Source organism: Oreochromis aureus, linkage group 16 (assembly GCF_013358895.1).
Source record: "Oreochromis aureus strain Israel breed Guangdong linkage group 16, ZZ_aureus, whole genome shotgun sequence".
NCBI classification, from domain to species: domain Eukaryota; kingdom Metazoa; phylum Chordata; class Actinopteri; order Cichliformes; family Cichlidae; genus Oreochromis; species Oreochromis aureus.
Genome location: NC_052957.1, coordinates 4,999,514 through 5,024,380, shown reverse-complemented (window position 1 = coordinate 5,024,380; position 24,867 = coordinate 4,999,514). Strand labels below are relative to the sequence as shown.

At 40.5% G+C, this 24,867-nt stretch overlaps 1 protein-coding gene across 1 annotated transcript in view; it reads right to left on the bottom strand.

Moving 5' to 3' along the window:
• tmeff2a (transmembrane protein with EGF-like and two follistatin-like domains 2a) overlaps window positions 1–24,867 on the bottom strand; it is a 134,983-nt gene that overhangs the window by 58,013 nt on the left and 52,103 nt on the right. Inside the window, exons 3-4 of the mRNA XM_031757349.2 lie at window positions 22,960–23,089; window positions 5,751–5,777 (exon numbers count right to left, since the gene is read on the bottom strand). Coding sequence (XP_031613209.1) covers window positions 5,751–5,777; window positions 22,960–23,089 — 157 coding nt within the window. The remainder of the gene's footprint in view (window positions 1–5,750; window positions 5,778–22,959; window positions 23,090–24,867) is intronic.

Genomic DNA, 24,867 nt, shown 5'->3' with positions numbered 1-24,867 from the left:
TGCTGAAGCTGTCAATACTTCTAACGGTATTTCGTGATCAGCTGCTGCGTGCAAGAAATTTCATGCCAACCCGTCCAAATCTTGTGGAGATATTTCTGTGTGGACAAAAGCGGTGGACTGACATCCAAGAGGTGGTGCTGCTTCAGTTCTAAAAATAAGGACTGTATTTTTTTCCCCTTTTACAACACTTCAGCTCATTTTTTCGAGGTGATATCATGCAAGAGTAGGTTTTATCTCTCTTACAGTTTGGCATTCTAACAAATGATCATCTGCCAGCAGTGCGAAATAGTCTGTCTTCTTTAAAAATATACTTGGACTGTTGAGATACCTCGAAATCTTTCAGGCTCAAGGCTTTGCTCTGTCTTTGTTCTTGCATGATCATGTGAGCGCAATTCAATTTCTCCACTGCGCAATTTGATTTAGACAAATGGCTGATTCTGACTAAAGGGGCCATGTGACTCGACTCGTGCCCAGAGGGCATCTCCCTGCACAGTTGACTTGTGTACTTATCAGATAAAAAACAGCAAACACAAAGGAGAACACACACTGACGAGCATGAATGCACCCGCGCCTGCACTGCCGCTGGTCTGCATTCTACGCACACACAAACACACACTCATCCACCACATTGCCACTGAAACTGGCAACTTCCTGGATGACCCAAGTTTTATGTGTGTAGATTTATCATCGGCCATTAAAATATATTTGATTTTCACTGAGATGGCTCTCTACTGCTGACTTCTTACAAGTCCAAGCCGTCTTTTACAACCGCTTGCTTTAACCTTCTCCCCTGCTCATAAAACACCAGCATCTTCTTCCACCTCTGGCAGATCCTGCCGCTCCTCCCTCCCTCCCTCCCCTCCATCTCTCCTACTGTATCTCTCCATCTATTGTGACCTCCGCTATGATTCTATCTTTATAGGGTGTGTTTGTGTTTCTCCTCCTCCTGTCCTTGCCCTCTTCTTTCCCTTCTTCCTCCTCTACTGCGCAAATACCCTCTCCACCCTTGAGCTATTTTTTCTTAATTGTCTCTTTTCCTCCTGAATGATCGATTCGTCAGATTTATCTGACATTTTGAGAGTGAGGACAATTCTCAGGCTTCTACTTTAAACCGCCCAGGGGTCTTGGAAGGTGAACATTTATAATGAGCTTTCATGGGGATATTCAGAGAAAATCTGTCTCACTTAAAGAAATATGTGAACGATGACTCTAAACCTTTCACCTTTTGATCGTCTGACGCTACACTAATCATTCCTGTAGGTTTGGCTGGGATACTTTTATTCATGACGACACACAAATTTTATCAGATTTTTTTATTAGCTTTTTTAAGCCCGCTGTAGCAGTCTGTACGTCACGCTATTTTATGGAGTGATGTCCTGTTGGGGAACTATTTTGAAGGACACATGAAGCATGTGGAGTATTATTTTTCTGTTTTATGATACTTAAACTTTAGATAAAACATGTGTAAAATAAGTAAACTATGCAGTCTGCTGTACCATTATTTGTTGCATCAGTGTGTTGCTATCACAGCACTGCTCTTTGGCTTAAAGCTGCAGATAGTCAGTAGGTGTCATTTGGCATTAATACCTTGATACACCGGCCACAGTTAGAGTTTGCTCAGCCAGAACACTGCTGTTTGTTTAGCTTCCACTCACTGCTCGGTTTGCTAGAGGCACCAAAAACAACCTGGTTAGTTATAAAAAAGGTCTTAATCTGGGTTAAAATATTCACCTCTCGCTACGTTAAACCTGCATGATGATGACGCCGACCAGTGCAAATAAATATAAAGTGTCACTGATGGAGAACACTTTGTACATATCTCCTGTGACTGCAACAGCAACAAATTAGTCCTTTTTTTGTTATTCAGATGTCACGCAGCATCGGTAAGATTTTTTTTTTCATTTTTAGACTAACATAAATAACTGTCTAACAAATTATTTGCATGATTGGTTGGTTGGAAACTCGACTCGCTGACCTTTTAATGTTTTCAAGCAGACTGATTTTACCACAAGTAAAATGAATTTTAAACATGCACTTACCGAATGAGGTAAAAGAAGTCGGCAGACTCGCCGCTTAATGGATGTGTAAATAAATAAGTAAAATCCAGAAGTCGGAGGATCTGGCTGTTATTTTTCATGCAGACAATATAATTGTCAAACACTGTATGTCTCTGATGGCACTGCAAGAGAAATGCTTTTGAAAAACGGATTAAAGCCCTGTAGCATAACTCCAGGCTAACATTAGTCAACAGAGGTGTCAAACAAATGACCTGCAGGCTAGAACCTGGACCAGCAAGGGGTCCAATTTGGCTCATTGAAAAGTCTAAAAACTCACAGAAGGAGAGCATTACTTTTTGGGGATTTTGCACTGTGTTTTGCACCAGGAGGCTTTGTGTTGTGTAAGAATGCATTAGTGGATCTGAGTGGTTGCCTCAACTGTAAATTTAACCTGAGCCAGAGTTCTGAATTGCTGTCAGGTTAGAGCCTCTTACTGAAAAAGACATTACCCATTCCTGCCATACTGCGCAGCAATAAGGTGCTGAAGCCAAAGAGCCACTCTCTTTACAAAGAGTCTAAGTAATGACAGCAGGCTGGCTGGGAAAACTAGAACATGTTGTTGAAACTGCACTTTTTTTTTCTTGAGACATCTCATGCTGTTAGTCTGTTTTGTAATTAAACGGTTCATTAAAGGTGAATGAATGTTAGAAAGTGCTAATTTGCACTCAAACACTTTTCTTTATGGATTATTATGCAGTGGTTTACTGGTCCAACCAGCTTGATCAAATTGGTCTGTAAATGGCGTGTGAACTAAAACATTTCCCACCTTTAAACAGACTTTTATGGCTAGAAATAATATATGTACTACTGTAAACAAGCGCTGGGTTTGGGTGGAACAATGGTTCTGTAAATTAGAGCAAACTAACATAAGCTATTCCTTCCAGTTCTTCACGTTATAGGACTCTAAAAATTCTCGGTTTTGTTATTGAACTCCGTGCTATTTTGGTTCTTGTAAGGCACAGAGAGCATTAAGGGAAAAGAAACCCTTTGACTGCTTTCTTTCACTGCAGATTTTATGGTGGTGTCTTGCAATGAAATGCCGAAAAACAGCCCGAGGAAGTGTGATCATCTATACAACGGAGCTCAGAGATAGACAGAGCATGCATGGCATTACAAACAAATCACGATGGTACTGGCCGTGCCATTTTTTCCTTTAATCCCATGCAAGTGTAAGCACATTGTGTTCACGGGACATATATAAAAATGTATGTTTCATTTTGCTCCTCCTTCCTCCTGCTTCTTAGGGCTGTCTGTCCTCCTTCTGTCCCTCAATCTCTACACCACTCGCCGTCTGTTTCCTCTGCTCTGTTATCTATTTTGCGACTTTCCCCAGGCCATTTCTTTGTCCACCCCCATCTCCCGTCCCCCTCTCTTTCCTCTCTGTCTTTCCCTCTCTCGCTTTCTCTCTCTGGTTGACCTAGCACCAGTTTCATTTCCGCTTGTTCATCCGTCTATCTGCCGTCTTTTTGGGGGGCACTAATCTCTTTTTCAATCTCTCTCTCCTTCTCATATATGCTTGGGAAAGCTCCATGCATTGGAGTTAATGAAGTAACTGCATGGGTAAACACACGGGAGGATAGAGAGGATGCAGAGTGGGGAGTGTAAATATATGCATGGGTACAAACGTGTTTTGACAGACGAGCCTGACTACTGTCTGCGCTGATGTTAGAGTTGAATCTTGTTAGTCAATTAAGCAACAAATTAGAGTCTTAGCTCAAAGACACGTTATTAATACGATGGGGGTTTATGTGATTAGTTACACAAAAGTTATTCATAAAAAAGTCACTCATGGCTATAAGCTCATCTCAATCTTATTGCAATCAACTCTCACACACTTGTCACTCTTTCCCCAAGCTCCACTGTTTATCAGCTGCAATGCTGCCCAGGCCACCATTTCGCCCTTTCACTCGGCTTTGTAAAGACCGGCACGCAAAGCTAAATGAGGACTTTCTCCAGCATGCCGTCTCTGCAAATCTTGCCTTTCATTGTCGAATTTGCACAAAAAAAGTAGTCAAATGAATCAGCGTGAGATTAGAAATGTGAATTGTGTAATTTCTGGGCTTTTGCTTAAAAAAACACTTTCAATTTTTCAAATAATTCCCTGTTTTTTAGAACATTATGCAAATTTTTGTCTGGCTGAGACTTGAAAAAATCAGTTGTGATTGAAAATCAGTTACAATACCAATTGTTCTGTTTTTTAAATGTATTTTCTGCTGCAGTCACATGATCTTTTACTGCAGCTGTGAGAACAGCCTGTTCACAAAAGTCTAGTTTTGACAAAAGGACAAAAGATAAAACACATGCTGGCAACATCACTTCCTTCATCTTTATCTGTGTTTGTTAGCACCCATCACGCTATGTAAACTCACAGTTTCCCATACATGATTGGCTATTTGATTAAAATGAATAACCAGTAAAAGTTTACTCTGCATGTTAAAAATAAAAATAAATAAAATGACTCCATGCTCACTTGTTTTGTCCACTTGTTGCATTAAATAAATAAATAAATGAATAAATAGGGATGAGCAGGTGGAGTGCAAATCAAAGCCATCAATCCAAAACAATGAGCTAAAAGAGCCTAAAACACTACATAAAGCTAGAGGCAGCTCAAAGTTAGCTCTTAATCCTTTTTAAGTTTATCAGCAGAAGTGACCCTGTTTGCTGAAAGTTATTGAATAATTGATGGTCATTTATAATATCCCATAATTGTTTCCCAAGAAACAATTATTAACAAAGAGTTTATTAATAAAACACTATAGTCCCTGCATGTTTACATGTAGGATCTCTCTGACAAGCTCTTTGAACCAGCCCATTTTATTTTTATTTACTATTTTATTAATTTGGTGCCTTTTAAGGATGTTTACATATTACAGTTGCTTTTTTTGGTTTGGTTTTCATCGCTGACAGAAGTTTCATAAGGATTTTGATAGATATGAGCTGATAGTGACCTGCTAGCCACTTTGCCTTTGTTAGCTTCTTTAAAATGTCTATGTTCAGCTGTGTGAGCGTTATTCAGGTGTTTAGGTTTCTTGTTGTCCATGTTTTGGTGATTGCCTCCCTCCAGTCTATTTTAGTGAACGGTGTCGTCACTCACAGCGAAGCATTTCCATGCCAATAACATGTGAGCATGTTGCTGTGAGAGAGAGAGAGAGAGTGTGTGTGTGTGTGTGTGTGTGTGTGTGTGTGTGTGTGTGTGTGTGTGTGTGTGTGTGTGTGTGTGTGTGTATAAGTATTTGCATATGCTACTGTGCGTGTGTTGTGCATTGGTTTTGTAATCAGTCAGCTGGTCCCGGACCAGTTGACTGTTGCATTTAGATGTTATTAATTCACTTGGTTTTATCCCTCTATTAATTTAATCTATGTATATACTCATGCTACAGTCTTGATAAGGTGCATTTGTGTAGCAAACTGTCTGGTATGAAATATTCTTCATAAATAAAGTTTTGCTTTTGTACATGAATTCAATTACATTAAACGTTAGCGTGAATAAAATAATAAGTGAAGCTAATGATATTAAGAGAACATGTTTTTAATTGGTTTATCATATTATGAAATTAAAATACATTGAAGTCAGCCCCTCATACTCAGTAATAAATACAGTGCTGTGGAACACAGCGGGTATAGAGCAGCATATTAAAAAGCAGTATGTGAGGAGTTAGAGGAGGTGGAGGAGGAAGAGGTGAGTAATCTTACCATCGTCTCCTGATCCTGAGCCAGCATCTGCAAAGGAGAACAAACAGTTATTAACCAGAGGCTCTCACAGACACAGACATTAGCTGAATAATGTGTGTCTGCATATGTAAGTGTGTGTCTGGACCTATTTGAATATCTGCTTGTGATTGTGTACATGTACACAAGAGAGCGTCTGTGTGCGTGTGGGTGTGTTTAAGCGAGATGAGATTTCTGTGAAGACAGTGCAGAAAGTGATGCCGAGAGACAGATCTACAAAGAAAAAAAAACAGCTGAAAAACCGGAGAGGAGGATGATAGTGAGGTGGAGGATGCACTGATGCTTTGAGCATCACGCAGCTCCCCCATTCTGTACCACAACACCTCCAACTGTGGACCTCTCAGTGGTAGGACTGTGGGAAGGCGTACTGTTGCAAATGTGTTTGTGTGTCAGCGAATCCTTCTTCATGGCTTTCCCACTGAATCTGTGTAAAGCCCCTTCAAACACACTGAGCTTACTGAGCTGTTCAACAATACAGCTGTGAAAGAGATACTCATGAGCACTCTGAAGCTCCGTGTAACTCGAGCTGCTGCACAAAGTGATCTGCTAAAACGCACAGTGCCAGAGCGCACGCAGGCCCTCCGAGGACTGCAGGGGGGATGAAAGCGCAGCTCCATATGAACACCCATGTGAGAGGGTTTTATAAGAAGAGGTGCACGTCATGGGGCAACTGCAGTCCCAGAACACATGGAGTCTAACCATCAAGCTGACACTGATACTTTCGTGACACAAGGTTTGGATCAATAAAATACATTTTTGATGGGAGTCGGTATTGTCAAGACTCTCTGAGGTCAGAGCAGCAGACGCTCCGATGTGTGAGGGGAAAGTAACTCTTACACTCTTGTTTGACTGATATTTTATATAGTTCAATGATCACTGAATAATTCACATCGTTATAATCGTGAGTACTGTATTAGGCGTTCACACTGGTGATTTGGTCAAAGCCCTTATGCATAGAATTAGTATCAGTTAGATAGGCAGTATCGAGTAATGCTCTTTGGAAAGCTGCTTCGAATGTTACGATCCAATAACCCAGGGGTGTCAAACATGAGGCCCGGGGGCCAGAATCGGACAGGCAAAGGCTCTAATCTGGCCCACTGAAAATGTCTTGAAAATGTGAAGAAGTGCACAGATTTTTAAATTTTTTTAGGTCACGCAGCTTTCCCCCTGCTGTCAATTCATATTCATACTACACCAAAATAATTTAAATAAAATGGGCATTTTTTTAAATCTACGAAAAAAAAAAAGTTTATTTCATAATTCAGTCGGAGCAAGGGAACAAGTAGTTTCACTTAAGATCAAAGTAGCCTCTGTGCGCCCCACGATTCACAATGAGTTTGCCATCCTTGCCTTAACCCCTCAACTGGTGAAACTCACTAATAGATATAAACCAGAGTAAAAGAATCCATCATCCTCACAGATGTCACACTTTTCTAAAAATACAAACTACTATGAGAACACCATCAGCATCAGGAATAATGCCATAATAATATTAATTTAAAAAAATGACTTTTCACATAATGGATACAAAATAAACCAAGTAGGGATGAATTTTCATTAGAATCATCAACATCCATCAGCCTGATTCTGAGGCTTCGTGTAGGTGATGTTGGGACAAATGGTGTATGGTTGTTTACTGTAGCACTGGGAGCTGAAAGCAGTATTACAGTGCAGTGAACTGGGCTGAAAAAAGGGGATCATTAGTGATTTGTTCCCCTGAGGACAGATGTGAGATAGAGTGAGAGAATGGCCAATGAATATTTCAAACTGATACACTATCAGAAACAACAGGGGTTGTTTATGATGTAAGGCCATTGTCTGACCAAGTTTGGTAAAACCTCAACGCAATGACTGGAAGAGTAGAAACGTGGAGTAGGAAGACTCTTCAAAGACAAACACACATTCAAAAGAGTGCTTCATGCACAAATCCTAAACCCGACAATGAGTGTTTACACACTTTTCCACCATCTGTTATTTGGTTAGATGCCTGAAATAAACACATTTGTTCATATTTTCTTTTACATTGTGACATAAGTGTGAATTTCTAAGCTTTTCATGTCTTGGAGAAGACATTTTCTAACAATAGACTATAGACGTTGTCATGGGCTTTCAACATGATCAAGCTAAACACACAAGCTTAATGGTAGTGACAATGACATGTACATATACACCAATCAGGCATAACATTATGACCGCTGACAGGTGAAGTGAATACTGTTGGTAGGTGGGATATATCAGGGAACAAGTGAACAACGTTGTTCAAACAGATGTGTTAGATTTGACTGCAGCACTGTTGGGTTTTCCCAGCATGCAGTAGTCAATATCTATCAAAAGTCCAAGGAAGGAACAATGAAACAGCAAAAGGGTCATGGGGAGGCTAATGATCACAGATCAAATTGCAGAAAAGTTCTGATAGACAGGTGTCAGAATTTACAGTGAATCACAGATTGTTGCATATGGGGCTGCAGACCGGTCAGGGTGCCCATGCTGACCCCCGTCCACCACTGAAAGTGCCAACAATGGGCAGGTGAGCATTAGAACTGCATCGTGGAACAATGGAAGATGCTTTGGGAAATGTTCTGCTGGGAATGTTAGGCAGGTGGTTAAATGTCGTGCCTGACTGGGGCATACGTACCAAATATGTTGTACCTCGTATAGCTCTATGTTAATGTTGTACTTTTTCCAACTGCCTTTGTACTTCAAAAATCCTAAAAGTTTCAGTGTGCTGAGATTTTCTTGCTGAAGAAAACCCGTAAATATCATTAATTTAAAAAAAATTGCTTATTTCTGCATTAAATCAAAAGGCTACACACAAATCCCACTGGCTTTTGTTGCTGACCTACAAGGCCACACTTCTTGTATCTTGCTTCCAGCTCTGAATCTTTAAAAACACTTATGAAAAAAAAAAAATCACCACTTAAATGAATAAATATTAATGAATCGGCTACGGAGATTTCATGAGGAAGAAAACGTGTGAAGTCAAAATGTCTTGAACCACATAGAAAATCTGTCATATTTTCGGTGTGGAAATAAAGGAAACAATGGAAACAAACATAAAAAAGAGGAACTATTAAGGTTGGTACACTGATTCTATGTCAGCAGTAAAGTGTAATCTCATCAGTGGAGCAAACCAAATAAAAAGTCAAATTCCCTTGAGTTGTATCTTGTCCACTGAAGTATCTTTTGGATAAAAACTGAGAGGCTTTTCCATATAAATCAAGTAGCAGCCATTGTTTACCTGGTATAAATATGTGTGTCTTCACATTTCCAGTCAAACATTGCTTACTAAGCAGCATGGAGATAGTGGGCCCCTCAACATGTCAGAAGTCAAATTGTTGTTCTCAGCAAAGAAGGGATTTCTCAGCATCAAATCACAGCATGACACAAGGTTCCTACGGGAGTCAGTGCACGGCACTCTAACATGTTTTATGGAAATCACTTGTATCCAGAAGTGTAACTCTCTATATCTGCTTTGTAGAGAGATGCTACAGCAACTTTACCACAGATATGTAATTAGCTAAATCAAGAGACAAAAACTCTAACAAGTAAAAATCCTGTCAAAACAACGCTGTGGTCCCAGAGGATGAGGAGTGCGTCTAAACCACTTCTCAGGAGAGAACGCAAATCAGCACTTCACAGTGGATGACTGGAAAAAAAAGTTCTTTTTGCTGATGAATTCAGTTTTAGATTTGTGGTAGTAAACAGAATGTGGTACTATATGACAGGAGACAAGCAGGAGGTAGTGGGAATATTTAAGTCTGGCAGTATTTTGTTGCTCTAGAGCTGGAGAGAACTGAAGAAGCTTCTCGGATGAGAGGTGAAACGTCTTCAAGCAACTTAAAGAAGTCCAGACGCTTTTCTTTGCAAACTCCTTTGACTACGATGACCTGATGACTGAGAACCTTCACAGACAGCTGGAGAGCTGCACTCTACTCCAAGCAGTGCTTGATCCGTCAGGCCTCTGGTTTGCATGTTCGCGTAGAAAGATTCCTACTGCACCGCCTGAGAACCAAAGAAGACCAAGGAGTGCTGCTGATTTTCAAAGACCTTCCTGCACAGTCACATCACCTCAGCTCTTTAAAACATTTACAGAGGCACGTGATGCCTCAGAACGAGTTTTGCAAACTTGTGTGTCTGTGTGCAAAAGGAGAAGGAGAAGGCCAAATTTTTGCTGAACTCTATGAACATCGTTTGGAGACTGAATACTTCTTAAATGTATTAAACAAATCCAAAATATGCATCAAATTCAAAAAGTATCTTCGCTTGAAATCACTGATTTTGGAATCCATGATGCATACCATTATTAAACTTCCAGAACAGAAGCATTCGGTAATACTGACCGTAAGTAGAAACTTTCTTTTTTGTTTACAAGAAAACTGTACAGGGCACCTTTAATATTTAAAAAAAAACTGTGAACAGCCTCTACAAAAACTCCTCTGCCTTTCTCCCTACACAATTCCAGTGACCTTGGAGTGTGTGGGACACTAAATGTGCAGTGTTTCATGAAAAGGCTTAGCTTTAAGGATCAGGCTGAAGTCAGAAGGGGTTCATGGGAGATCAATAAAAACCTTTAGTATCTGTACAAGGGTAAAGGTTTGAGGAGAAAAAGACTGACATTAGAAAATAGAACAAAACAGCAGGGGAGAGAGGGACAAGCTTACATTTCTTCCCATTTGTCTGCCAAATGAAGGGTCACAAAGAGGAGATACCACACAATTTTATTTTGTGAGAGGCACTGGAGGGTGAGGGAGAGAGCAGAGGAGGACTGCATCAATAGATGATAGAATTTTTTCCTAGTTTTAAAGCAATTGATTGGAAGAGGTGCAAAGCAGAAAGAAGAAGAGAGGAACCTTCTAGGGGAAACTGTTATTAACCTTACAGAGCTGCTGAGTCTGTACTGCATTGCACACAAACTGTACACACACACACACACACACACACACACACACACACACACACACACACACACACACACACACACACACACACACACACCAGTCCTTGCACATAAACACACTTTTCCACTTTTTACTGTAAATAAGTATTGCAAGTTAGCGTTGAATAAGAAACTTTACAGTAATACCGTGAGTGTTTGCCGTGAAGCACACAACCTGTAGAAAAACTCTCCAATCGCTACACTAAGATATCAGCATATATGCTTTAAAAAGCCAAGCATCGCTGTCCTTTTCAAAGAGCCTAAAAACACATGTGATCGAAGTGACCATTCTCTTACTTGCAGTGATTAATTGCAAGTTCTTCATCTGATTGACATCAGTGCAGCACATGAGGAAGGAAATTTATATCCTAAACATCTGAGTGCTAAGTCACATTTGGAGTACGTTTGTGCAAACTGGATATTTTGGAGCCAGTGGCATTGTGTCACGAGGGACCTCAAAGTACACAAGACTGCCATACTTTTTTTTCTGCCTCACAATGAATCTGCTCACCTGTGTGTTTGTGGCCAACAAGTGTGCTCTCTCACAGAGCAGAGGTTTAATTGGTGCTGTTAAAATATTGTGTGCAATCCAGAATGCTCTGTCTCAGCTGTGCGCACCTATTCATTGCACAAGTTGTGGCTCTTTATTTTTGTCCGCTTGTGTGCAGGTGTCTGGCAAGATTAGAATACTTTGATTTTAAAGTTATATCAGAATTTTATAACATGACTGGATTGTTAGAGAAAAGCCCCTCCACACCTCTGTATGCTTGTTCAGACCATACAAAGTAAACTCAGTTATATCCAGACACAGGGCCTGTAAATTAAAAGGGGTGGAGTTACAAATATATCTTCTTACAAAGTGGGTCACAATGGACAAAAAACACTAATGCTGCATCTAAGTTGCTACATAATATCCTGACAGAAAGGCTAGCACGTGAGAATTTTAGAATAAGAACGTCACAACCGTGACAAAAGAGTCAGTGAATTCCTGCTGCGAAGCCCCAAGCTAAAGGTTTCTCTGTTGCCATTGTTAGCAAATGAGCATGAATAATCCTCCTTTCTGACTCTAATAATTACTGAAATAAAAAAGAACTGAATCAAGCTAATGAGATAATAAATTAATCAGGAATGTGTTTACTGGGAGAGAAACACAGCCAAGGGCCGTTGTCCCATAGACTTCAATACAACTGCAAGTCTTATTGCAGTCGCCCCCTGATGGCCACTTTATATCGTCTTCCACATGACATTTCCTTCTCTTCTGCGAGGTTGATCAAGAGAAGCACTGGCCAGTGAGTCTTTCTCTACTGCCGAGCGCTGGACCAATGCAACAACGGCAAAACGAAAGAGGAATGAGTTTAGCAAAATAAAAGTGTGAAATGAAGAATACAGCCAGTATCACACACGCCATTGTTGCAAAAGCCAGCGAGACTGGCTGATCGGGGAGCAACATGTAGTCTGTCATGACTGTCAGTCATGAAAAGGGAAGATTTCTATGACTCTACAACTCCCTAATCTGACAAAGTGGCCACAGAGAAAAATATTATGTAGCCTAATATTTCCACTGAGGATCGACAGGTGCAAGTTGATGTCAGAGGATCTGTTCTCACATCTAGGGTTGGCTGTTATTTTAATTAATTTAAAAAAAAAAAGGCTCTCTGAGGTGTCTAGAAAAAAATGGATACCTATGAGCTTACACCTGTAAAAGACAGAATGTTTTAGGAAAAGATTAAGTCGCCAGTTTGACGATGAACATACAGGGAAGAACCAGCAGCCTTATTTGTAAAGCTGCGCGTAAGATCCGTACTAAAAGTGTACATGCGGAAATGCTGAAAATAATGTGCATAAATAAGATAATCAGATTTATAAAACCGTGTGTACGCACACCTCCAGGCAATCTTCCATTTATACATCACAGTCCACACATAGTCATCTGTGCCAGTGCATCAATCATGCAGCATTACGCATGAGTGTCACAGAAATATTTATGTTTATAGCAACTAAACTGACTGCTTTACAACTTTCCAGAATGATTGCAACACTCAGTGCTATCAGGCCACCCTGAGATGTGAGGAAAAATGATATGTGAACTTTATTTATTTATTAATTAGAGTTTTGTTATTGTGGACTTGGCCTGCACTACCAGGGCAAGGAGTGTATTCATTTTGCTGTCAGAGCTGTCAGCGGCTTTGTTTCCAGACTTTGCTAATTTACACAATCCATATGTGCAGGTGGTGGAGTTTTGCCGGGGTGAGGTGTCCAGAGAAGGCGGAGTGTGAGCAGCGCTGTGGTGTCTACTGTGTGCCTGACAACACCGTCACCTTCACTGCTGTGATTTCCCACACCAAAACTAAATGAAACACTGTGTCCTTGGTGATGCGGGTGGAGAATTAGAAAATATCATTAAAAACTAATTACATTCTGTTGCAACAAGGTGAAAAGTGAGGGCCTGGAGCCTAGATGGGCAGGTAGCATGTCAAAACTAATATGCAGAATTACAGAAAAAGTTCTGATATTTCATTGCCCAGACTTTCCAGAAATAATAAAATACAATGTTTTGTATCATATACTGTGAAAAAACAAGAACGTCACCAGTATTTAAATCCATATCTATTACTTAATAGATATGGATTGTGGCTCAAGAATTGGGCGTTCGCCTTGTAATTGCAAGATTGCCGGTTCGAGCCCCGGCTTGGACAGTCTCGGTCATTGTGTCCTTGGGCAAGACACTTCACCCGTTGCCTACTGGTGGTGGTCAGAGGGCCCGGTGGCACCAGTGTCCGGCAGCCTCGCCTCTGTCAGTGCGCCCCAGGGTGGCTGTGGCTACAATGTAGCTTGCCATCACCAGTGTGTGAGTGGGTGGATGACTGGATGTGTAAAGTGCTTTGGGGTCCTTAGGGACTAGTAAAGCGCTATACAAATACAGGCTATTTACCATTTTTAATTACTTTGGTGTAGTATGAATGGCCATGGAGCAGGTCTTTATCAGGAGGAAAAGTTGTAAAATGCACAGTTAAAAGTCCAAAATCTATACCCTCCAAAGACGCCTAATGCCCAGATTTTGCCCCTGGGCCTCATATTTGACACCCCTAGTCTATGCCAGCCTTATCCATCTGATATTCAGATGCAAATTCAAATTACTTCTGTGTCGTAAATGTTCATGACTAATTAAACCATGCTCAGTATTGTTCAGCTAGAGCTCAACACCCCAACGCTCTGGTTATCGCCTTCCGTCACATTCTTCCCTTTAGAAATCCTCGATATTCAAAGTATCCTCACATTGGAATTGTTTGTTCCTTCTCATTTTAGAAAGAAGACACAATAAAGTAGTCGAATCCTACCCTTCCTGATAGAGCTGCTTCAAGTTAAAATATCCCTGCTGCTTTGTGGCTCATCTTGGCCTCTCAGCTTGATGGAAGGCAGCAGGTTGAAAGATCTGCAGTGATCAATGATATATTAGATTATCATTACTTAATGTAATTGTAATTTAAATTAAGCTAGACTTCTGAAATAACTAGAAATGACAGTGGTTTTTTTGTACACAGAGAATGAGCGGTGCATTGACTCCTCCTGTACTGTGTGTGAGATTATGCTGACATCATTGGACTGATTCTAATGTCTACTGATAGCACAGAGAGAGCTCCTTAAATCATTTGCCAAACATATGGCTCCTGTCATCTGTCAGTGCTCAGGTATCGCAGTCACACGAAACGGTGATTAAACATGCCATCGACATTTTAACAATGTGTCAGTTAAATGCTCTCTCACCTTTCCATTTAATGACTTCCTGGAACTTATGCGGCACACTCCACGAACTGAGTTGGAAATACTGTGTTTCTGCTTGCCTTAGCTCGACTCTCTCCTTTGGGGAAAATAGACTGCTGGGTTTGTTTCGCTTTGCTAAGCTAATGCTTAACTGCTCCTCACTGTGCTGGGCTAGCACCTGATGTGATAGGAAAGTGGTGCCATCCTGTTCTAATCAGCTTTCACTGGCTTTGTAATCCTGAGAGCTCTTCCTTCTATCGACTTTTAGATTAGGACTTCCTTATTTGTTGGTGACACAAAGGTAATAGAGTCCAGAACAGAGTGTAAATTAGCTTTTTCTTCTCACGAATGTTACGCTATAAAAGTCGATAAACTAAACGGTAAAATAACCACACTGTAAAACATCACAACCTGTGGTGCAATATCGCGGCTCAAATCCTCATTCTGTCCAAACTTTGTCTTCCTGACAGTAAAATAAACATCTTCCACTTCTTCCTTGCTTGCTCTGTTATTTGGTCACCACACAGCGCCTTCTTTTCTATAGCAACCAGTAAATGGTGCCATCTTTATTTATATACAAAAAACAGAAGGCAACACTATCAAATCATGTTTGTCTCTGCCTCGGTGTCCTCACAGCATGACATGGGCACCTCAGCAGGCCTCCTGTTTACTGTTTGGAATGACAGCCGACTCCAACGTCTGCCCTGTTGGCCTCGGCAGGATCAAATGGGTTCGGCGCAAGGGAAGCGTGGACGTCGCTTATGTATAAGAAGAAAAATGATAATGTAAGATACAAGTACAGCACACTGTGGTTTTCATATTTATCTTTCATCAGTGTAATCAACATCAGCACACAGGGGATAAATTGGAAAGTGTAATCTGTGGAGAGCTGTGTGGTTTCAGGTTTAGTATGGGTGAGCAAGAGGAAGCCACTCATGATTACAAAGGAAGGGTCTTCTCCCCAGAGAGTGCAATGTTGTGCCACCATGTTTCCACACAGGGCCTGAATAGACAAACACTAAATCTAGAGAGTGCACTTTGTTGGTTTTACGCTGAAGTGATGGCATCTGCTCTACAAATTTTAGAAAAGAGAATCTGGGATCTGCAGCTGGTTATAATATATGCTACAAAATAGATAGATAGACACTGACACTACTGAAAAAGAGAAATTTGCAATGGCAGGCCCTGGGCAAGCTGTAAAAATGTCTTTCTACAATAACTGCTCTATGTACTATTTCCAACCAGTTATGAAATCCAGAATTTAATCAGCCATCTCATTTTTAAAACTAAAAAATTCTAATCAGTCTAGAAAATGTTTAGGACCTTTCAGCTCGTAGTTTCTTGTGGTAACACTCATATATAACGTTCTTGTTCAGTCTCACCAGTATCCTCATTGCCATTTCTTAGAGCAGGTTGTTTTCAGCTATAAAGCTTATATAAAGCCATTTCCCTTTTGAAGGCAGCACTAAACAGCAACAGACAGTCAGTGGCTGTATGATTCACACAGTCTAGAGAGACAGGCTTTGGGTTTACCGGAGACCAAAGCATAACTTGAAGGAAAGGACGAATGTTGTGTTAAAGTCACACTAGAGAAAACTTTGCTTGGAGACCAACCAAATTTTTAAGAGCTTGTGCAATGAATTTGTTGTCTCATTGCCTTTGAAGACAAGGACCAGGTCTGTGACAACTCTCAGTCAGCTGCTGTCTTCAAAGCGACATTGGTGTGTCAAGATGGCAAGAAAAGTCCAACGAGACAAAGTCAGCCTGTTATTAGTTTGTGATTGACTGAAGTCGAGTTGGCAACTATGTGCCATCTGTTTATGATAAATCAAGAGAAATTGCAAATGTGTTTCAAATTCTCATCAAACAGAAATTCACATTAACTACAACCGGAATGTCATAGATTTGAAACAGAAATTCTGAATTTCCTCAAAAAATAGCGACATAATTACCGCAGTATGGCGATTTAACTCCAAAATGGCACAGGTGCTCAGCAACCATGTTTTTGTACAGGAATAGAACAAGGTGCAACCAGGTGAGTCGAATCGCCTTTTACAAAAAGGCACATCTCAGGTGAGCTGTGCTTATTGGTGGAACTTGAGTCAGACTGAACTGTCTGTGTTATTTGCCATTCTTCCTTCACCTTCACCATCGTGTCTGAGAATGACTGCACTCAGTCTGAACGGGACTGTGATTGTTTGGAGACAGGCTGCCTCTTGTCTCTGAGATCATCTCGCAATCGAAAGTGGTCGCCCAGAGTCTTGTACAGCAAAAAAGTTCAACCATCAATGGCAAGGAGATTGATGTCCCACTTTACTCTAGTGTGACTGATCTATCAGGCCACCAGAAATGTACGATCAGACCAATTCTAATGTTTATTTATGTCTCACTGACATTAAATGGGCAATGGCTGTAAATACTGACACCAACTTAAACTCTGCTAAGAAAATCTTGTGATATGACTGAAAGTTCCAGAAAACAAACAAACAAACAAACATCTATAGAGATGAAGCTGTTTCCCCCCCCAAAAATGACATTACTTTATCTTTTATTTTTCTCCAGCAGTCTGGTGCATGATATCTCTCACCTCAGCAAGCGAAACAAGTATTGGTGCCAGCGAGTTGACATATATCCATTATAGAGTGTACTGTTGCCGCTAATGGGATTTCTGAGGATGGAAATGGAAAGGAGGACAGGGAGAAACTGCGAGAGAAACAGAACAGGAGGAGAAAAAAGAAGGCTTCGCTGTAGTGGAGATAGCTGCCGCTCTTGAATTCTTTACTCTCAGTATCGCTCGTATCATATTCACAGCATTTTAACATATTCACTGCTGAAGTGATTTTAAAGCTGAAAGTATCAACAAAATGCAAGAGAGCAGAGAGAAACCATTCAGAAGCAGCTGCCTACCATGCTTTATCACATGAAAAGCAATCATATAGGAAGACGTGTCTTGGTGAGGGAAATAGCTAAATTAATTTTAATTCACATGGGAGGGCCCCCCCGCAAAGCCTTACATTGAAAAACTGCTTTTTTAAACATTATATCTTTAGTACAATAAGTGAGCTAACATTTCGCTTAGACATTTAGTCTCAAAGCACGGTAAATGCACTTATATTGATGGCGAAGACTTCAGGACAAAAACTATCAAGGGGAAAGCAGATGAGACAAAGTTAGAGGCCTTGATGGAATTACTCCATAACAGGAGATCCAGTGAGACTGGGTTTTCCAGTCCCAGTTCCTAGAGTGTACAAAAGGCCACTGTAACTGCTCTGGAGGCACATGCGGAAGAAAACACCTGGGTAAAAAAATGTTTTTTTTCCCTGCCTCAAAATGGGCCTTTGGGGTGTGGCTATTTATTTAAGCATAAGTGGTTCACTTACATTAAAGGAAAGAGGCTGTATTACCTTAATTAAAAATGTTTATTTAACTGGCGACAGAAAGAACGATACTAAAGTGGCAGAACTGAGCTTCCTCTGAAGGGTGTCTGTGCTCACTCTTAGAGATGGGATGAGGAGCCCAGTCATTAGCAAGAGGCTCAGAGCAGAGTCGCTGCTCCTTTGCTTTGAAAGAAACCAGTCGAGGTGGTTCAGGTGATGGAGACTCCTGGGCAGACCCTGGAGAGTTAATGTCTCTCAGCTGGCTCGGAAACATCTCTCCTCCTTGGGCGAGCTGAAATCTTTGCTTAGACAGCTGCCACCATGACCTGGGCTCAAATGAGCAATGGAAAATTGGATGGCTGGATGTTTGAGTAAATAGAAGCCCAAAATGTTCAGTATGCAGGATTAACCCTCATCTCTCCACTCAGTCTGAATTTAGTCTCTGCAGAACAAAAGATCTGACCGGGATATGAACTCAAATGCAGGTGGATCATACCTGCTTTCCTTTTATTTGTTCTTAAAATCTTAATATCCCAAGACAGCTGGCTAACCACGCCACTATTTTTTTAAAACAAAGATAAGGCTCTCCACTCAGCCTGTGTGCTTTCACTAATTATATTTGTCTTTTATTTTAGTCTCTGAGCCGCTGCTGTATAAATGGAATAGATTTTAATTTCTGTGAAATTTTGTTTTAATTTATTTGTTTGTCTCAAGTGCTCGCTGCATCATTTTAAATTACATTCTTCCTTTTTACTGCCTCCTGCCTAATTTATCTGTTTTCTTCATCCTCATGAAACAACAAATTACACCAGAAATGCTTCATGTCCCAGAAAAAAAATGTAAGTTTGAGAGTGAAAGTGTAGCAAATTTCATACCACTTTGTTTGGGTGGAATAAATAAGAGATTTTGTAATAAGTTTCAGTTTATTTCTTTCAGTGACCACTTACAAAATTAAATATGCTTTTTACCAGATTTAGCTACTAGCTCATTTGTCAATTATGGAAAAATGACCCTCATCTGCCTCAATTTCTGACCTTACTGAGCTTTTTTTTGATTAGATTTTGACGGTAGTCACTAGTTTTAAATGTTATTAAGTGGAAAATGGTGGAGAGTCCCAGATTTGACCTCAGGAAATCACATGATAGGGTGGGGCCAGGTTTCACAATGAGCTCACCCGAAACCTTAGCTGATTGTGACCTACACCCGTTTTCACACCGTGGCTCATGTGATTAGGTAGAGGATCATTAGGGGGTCCATTGTCCCTCTTGGGGTGACACTCCCACAGGGCTTAAATCTGGGACTCTCCACCATTTGACCCCAGAACTGAAGAAGCTTCTCGGATGAGAGGTGAAACGTAGGGGTGGGTTTTAATAATCGATTCATCGATTAAAATCGATTCTGGCTTGGATAACGTGAAATCGATTCATTAAAATCCTGAATCGATTTTTTAATATAAATTTATTTTGCCCGAAACGCCAGAATCTCAGGTGAAACCTCACAAAATTTCAACAACCACCAAACAGCCAAAACAGTAAATGAGAGCAGGTACACGGATTCTGCACAAGGAGGTAAACACACAGCGCGGACCCGCGGATCAGAATCAGTGAGATGTCGCCTTTCTCACCCGACGGGCGCTGCAGCTTTAAGCGGCTGTGCGCGCTCCCACGGAGGGCAATCACTTTCTGGCAGACAATCACCTTTTGGCACAACAACTGCACGGACACGGTCGGGGCTGAAAGCGACAGCTCGCTGATTCTGATGCTTCGGCGGGTCCGCGCTTTGTGTTCACGTCCTTTTTGCGCTGATTCTAAAGCTGTTAGTTTGATTTCTCTCCAAACAATATTGACTGAACCAGCAGCAAAAGAAGATCCAAACTACGCTTCACATAAACATCGTCATGAATTCCCTCTTACTTTTACTGTTTTGCTTCCACCACGATAAAATCACACTTCATGCACAGCTCTCTCTCTCTCTCTCTGTACTTCAAGAACAGTTTCCCGTCTAAAAATCTGTTTTCTGCATTATTCACTTGCTTGTTACGCACAGGTCTACCGTTGTTTACAGCGCTGTCAGCCGCTGTTTTTTTTTTTTTTCGTTTTACATACTTCCGAAAAAAAACAAATTTCTGCCATTCAATACTGAACAAATTTAAACTTTTTAAAATTATGCAAAATGCAAAACACTTAGCCGTGTCTCTAATAAAACCGCTGTAGCGTCAGAGGTAACGTTCATATGTTGATTAATGGTTTTCTTTCGTTTTTGATGTACTGCAGATACATATTTTTATAAAATCCCAGGCCAGGAAAACCACCTTCATGTTTTTCTGTGTTTTATCTTCAGCTACTTTGACACAAAGGCATCTGATGTGACGCTCACACCTTTGATAAAGTCTTGTGTGTGTCAGCTTCCTTTTTATAGATACAAAAATATGTAAATGTACTGATCTGAATTATAATATTTCTGACTGTCAAAATTTCCCAGATTTAAATCAAATTTAATTGAATCGAATCGAATCGAAGTGAATCGAATTGAATCGAATCGATTCGGGACCTTGTGAATCGGAAACGAATCGATTCTAGAAATCAGTGACGATACCCAGCCCTAGTGAAACGTCTTCAAGCAACTTAAAGAAGTCCAGACGCTTTTCTTTCCAAACTCCTTAGAATGCCTTTTCAAGCTGACCGATGAAGTTATTGTCACTATTTCCATCTTTTACACACAGTTTAGAATAAAATTTGACTTCTTCCATCTTTACTTTCTCAGAGGCCGTCTATTTGTTTACTAGGACCTTGTTCTGGACAGACATGAGAACAAAGCATACATAAAAACAAAATACCGAAGGGAAGAATATAAAACCACTGTTCTGCTCTATTAGTAGTCTGCACAACAACAAAATCCTTGTGTGAATGGTGAATTGTGTCCTCAGAAGTACTGCCTGTTGCGTGGAAGAAAAGAGTCCTTATCTCTTTCTATTTCAAAAGATACGGAAATTCATATCAGACACACTGGCTTACACCCATCACATGTCTTGAAAAGAGGACCTCATACACAAGCAACAAACAAGCAATTTAGAGAGCGGACCTGGGAATTTCATGTGACCGTGCACAGCCCTACTTACTGGCACACAGACACCACTGCTCTTATGGCACAAACATTTCCACCTCGGTCTCCACGTTTCCTCTGCTGAGCTGTGCCCATTCAAGGGGACCTTTAATGGACTTGTGCCGGCTTTCTGTCAGCGAGGTTAACTGAGTCAGCAACTGCTCAACTTGAGCCAGTAATACTATCTTGGCTTAAGCAATGATTCACACATGCCTAACAGCAGCCAGCATCACATTGCCAGTGGATTCACTCATTCACAACTAAGCACAGTATTCAGAACATGACTCACTAATTGGTAGAATCCTCAGTAGGCGTTGCTGCTTTTCTTTCAAGTTTATGCTCATCTATATAAATTTGTCACCATAGGATAAAACACGTTGCTCTGGCCAAAGCTAATTTTACATGTTAAGATAAAATTTGCATGTGAAGAACAATTTTACAGACTCAACATGCAGTTTAATTCATCATTAATTCAAACTGCAGTGTTTTCATTCATATGATACATAAAAAAATGTGTGTATTTCAAGTGAAACCACTGGCCAAGGGTGTTAAATAGCTGATTATTGCATGAGAATAATTTTCACTGCTTCCACTGAGAGAGTTAATATGCCATTTTTAGACCTTGCATGTGCGAGGGTCTTTAATTCACGTTCATTCAGTGGACTGTTATCCTCACAAATAGTAGTGCATGCTCTGAGCACCAATAGTGGTCTCCACATCATGGCTAATGAAGTGCCTGACCTTTTCCAAATGAAGACACCCACTCAGCAGCTTAAACACCAAACGGTAATCCCAGTTATGTCCAGTAATTATGCCAAGCACTTTTACTTTTCAGCCAGTGGAAGGGAATACACTGGACATGATGTATATAACATGATGCTGAAGCTGAAAGAGGAGCGTTGTTAATGCAGCATTTATGCGTCAGAAGCTAGCCCTCGATGACCAGAATCATTCAAATGAATAGCTATTTCTATCTATCCGCTGTCAGTCAACGTGACTGTTAGTCCAGCCGTTCTTCTCTGAGCTCCTCCGAGCTCAGACACACGGCTGCTTCTGAGGATAGAGACGTCACTCAAATCTCACGTTTAATGTGGATTCTCTGTAGCGTCAGCATGCTAACGTGTTCAGAATGACAACTTGCTGAGGCAGATACTTTTTATCACAGTATAGCTAACAAGCAGTGTAGCTATACAGCACAGTGAGGATGATGTGAATAGGTTTAGTACTGTTACGGTCCCTCAGCGCAGTATTAAATGATTCTCTTAAAGCTACAGAAAGTACTCCTAATAACATTTAACAGAAAAAAAAGTGTTGAAAAAAGGAAACGGCCATCAAGATGATGTGTGATTCAGTGATTTCATTTTCTGCTTTGTTGAGCATGCCTCGTGGCAACAGCATTACAGTAACTACAAATGACAATTTGGCCAATGCATTCTATGGCTTTTGACATTTATTTAAACATTACGTAACGAAAGGTCAAAGCTGTCGAGATTTCTTTTGCTTCTTGTTAAACACACCTAATTTTTAATAAACTGTAATTTAAAAAAGGCCTTATGGCCAAATGGTGTGTTCATTTTCTTGAGAGATGGTGCCGTGCTTGTGATGAAATCATGTTTTTGCGCTTTGCACATTTTCATTACGCAGTTTTTGTAACTCCTTTGAAATAAAAGATCCGTTGGTAATTACTGCATCCCAGCTACTGGATGCAGATTAAAATATTGATGAGAGTAATAAGGAAACATGAAATCTGTGCTGCTGCATATAAAACGTTAAAATTCATGTAGAATTGCATTTTCAGCTTTATATTTGCTGTTGCTGAATCTCATATGCATGCTTACAGATAGCCGTGTAACCTCTTGAATATTTTAAATCCAAACACGGCTGCTTGCGCATGTGTTCAGTGTGCTGGTATCAGAACTCCTCTGCATCCATATCCACGCGTGTATGGGTTTGTGTTTGTGTTTGTGTGTAGGCACCATAAGGTAAATGTACATACCAGCAGGACAGTCGCCTTCTGACACAATAAGCACTTCAGACTGCTGCTTGCAGGCATCCCTGCGCAGGAAGCACTCGTTCTGGTAGTTCTTATTGTTGGAGCCACACACAGGGACATAGTCATTGTTGCACTGCAGAGAGGAGAGAAGAAAACAGGTAAGAAAAGGAGCATGTAAAAGGGACAAGGTTAAACTAAAGTGATATAGTGAGTCTGTGTCCTCAAGTAAACACTTGAGCCTTCAGAATTCTGCAGGGAAGCCACTGCCTTCAATTCCCAATTTGAATACTCTTCAATCTCAGCACTGAAAAGAATGACACATATGCAAACTCCACCAAAGACATAACCAGCTTGGCAGAGTAATAAAATACCAAAACTTTAAAGCAACAGCTGATGCCTACATTGCTCACATTGAACATTTATTGAGCGACCAACAACACTGTGCAGACCACTGCTGAACGGCACAAACAGGAAAAAAGATCTGCTTTTAAATCCAATACTTCAAAAAGCCTGATGATCAGCTTGGAATGCTTTTCTTTAATTCTAGCATTCTCCTTTGTTAATCCCACTAAGTTCTTCAGTATTTCGGTTAAGGGGTTTTGGCGCACCTTTATACTGAAAGATTCTTGTACAAGGACAAACCATAACACGTTCATTGTTAGCTAAGAAATGAAATTGAGATCTACATGAAAACAGTGCAAATCCACTTTGTTCTTACCCAATGTGGTACAGTCAGATAATATTATAAGAATCTTCTGCTTCCTGTTTGAAATTATAAGCAGATTACAAATTGGCCACGCCAGCTTGAATAGCTCGAGAAACTAGCCATTGTTACCAATGTCAAGTTAAAGAGACAGTGGAGTACGCCCTGACGTATGTAAGGGGACACGAAGAAAACTGAATGGGTATCTAAGCTGGCATATTTATAAGAGTGTGACTCAACTGGAAAAACCAGAGTTCATTATTATTACTTGAGGAAAACTTCAAACAGCACAGAACTAGTGCCCTCAAGAGTTCAAGTAACAGAAACACCTTGACATCCACTGCTCCTCAACACTGGTTTTCTGTCAGTGCGCTCATTTTTCAGCAGGGCTTTTCTCCAAAACATCCACGTCTATTTAAGACGAGTAACAAAGTGCTGCATCAGATGCACGTAAGCTAAACTCAAGTGAGATGGGTGGAAGAGCCCAGTATTGAATTCATAGTATGTACAGTATGTTAACCAGCTAAACTGCTTAGGATAGGATGTATTCGCACAGCTAAAAAAACCTCATTTTCAGTGTAACATTTCTATGCTACTCCTTCACCATTGCTAGAATGACGATTAAGCACCAGAAACATAGCCATGCAATACCCTTTTAAGCAAAATTAACCCCAATTAACCTTAAATATATCTGCCTCACATTAGCAAGATCATACAGTGTTTGAAGTTCTTTAAGACTGCCTGATGAAGATATACTGGTGCTGATTCTAACCGTGATACCTGAAAAAATTAAAGTTGGCACATTATAGCTGATTATATAGATATTATAGTACAAGCACCAGTCTAGTCACAGCTACAGTCACATGTTCCAGTTTACTGTGACTCACTTCCCTTTCATTAACTACTAAACTGCACTCACTTTACGGGTGACTAAAGAAAGGTAACGTCATTCATGTTCCTGTTGCCGTGGTGACTTCATTCGCTCACTTTGAGACAACACAAACCCCAAAGTCAGCTCGAGACCCTCACACTCATGCTTTTTTATTTAACAGTTAATATGCTGCACAGTCTTTAATGTCATTTTTACACTATTTACTCTGATTTAATAAGCCATCTGTAGCCGCCACCAACAGCACCTTGCACCTACCCCATTCACACCGCCCTGTGTTAAACCTCAAGATCAACAGAACACGGCAACAAAGAAAGCT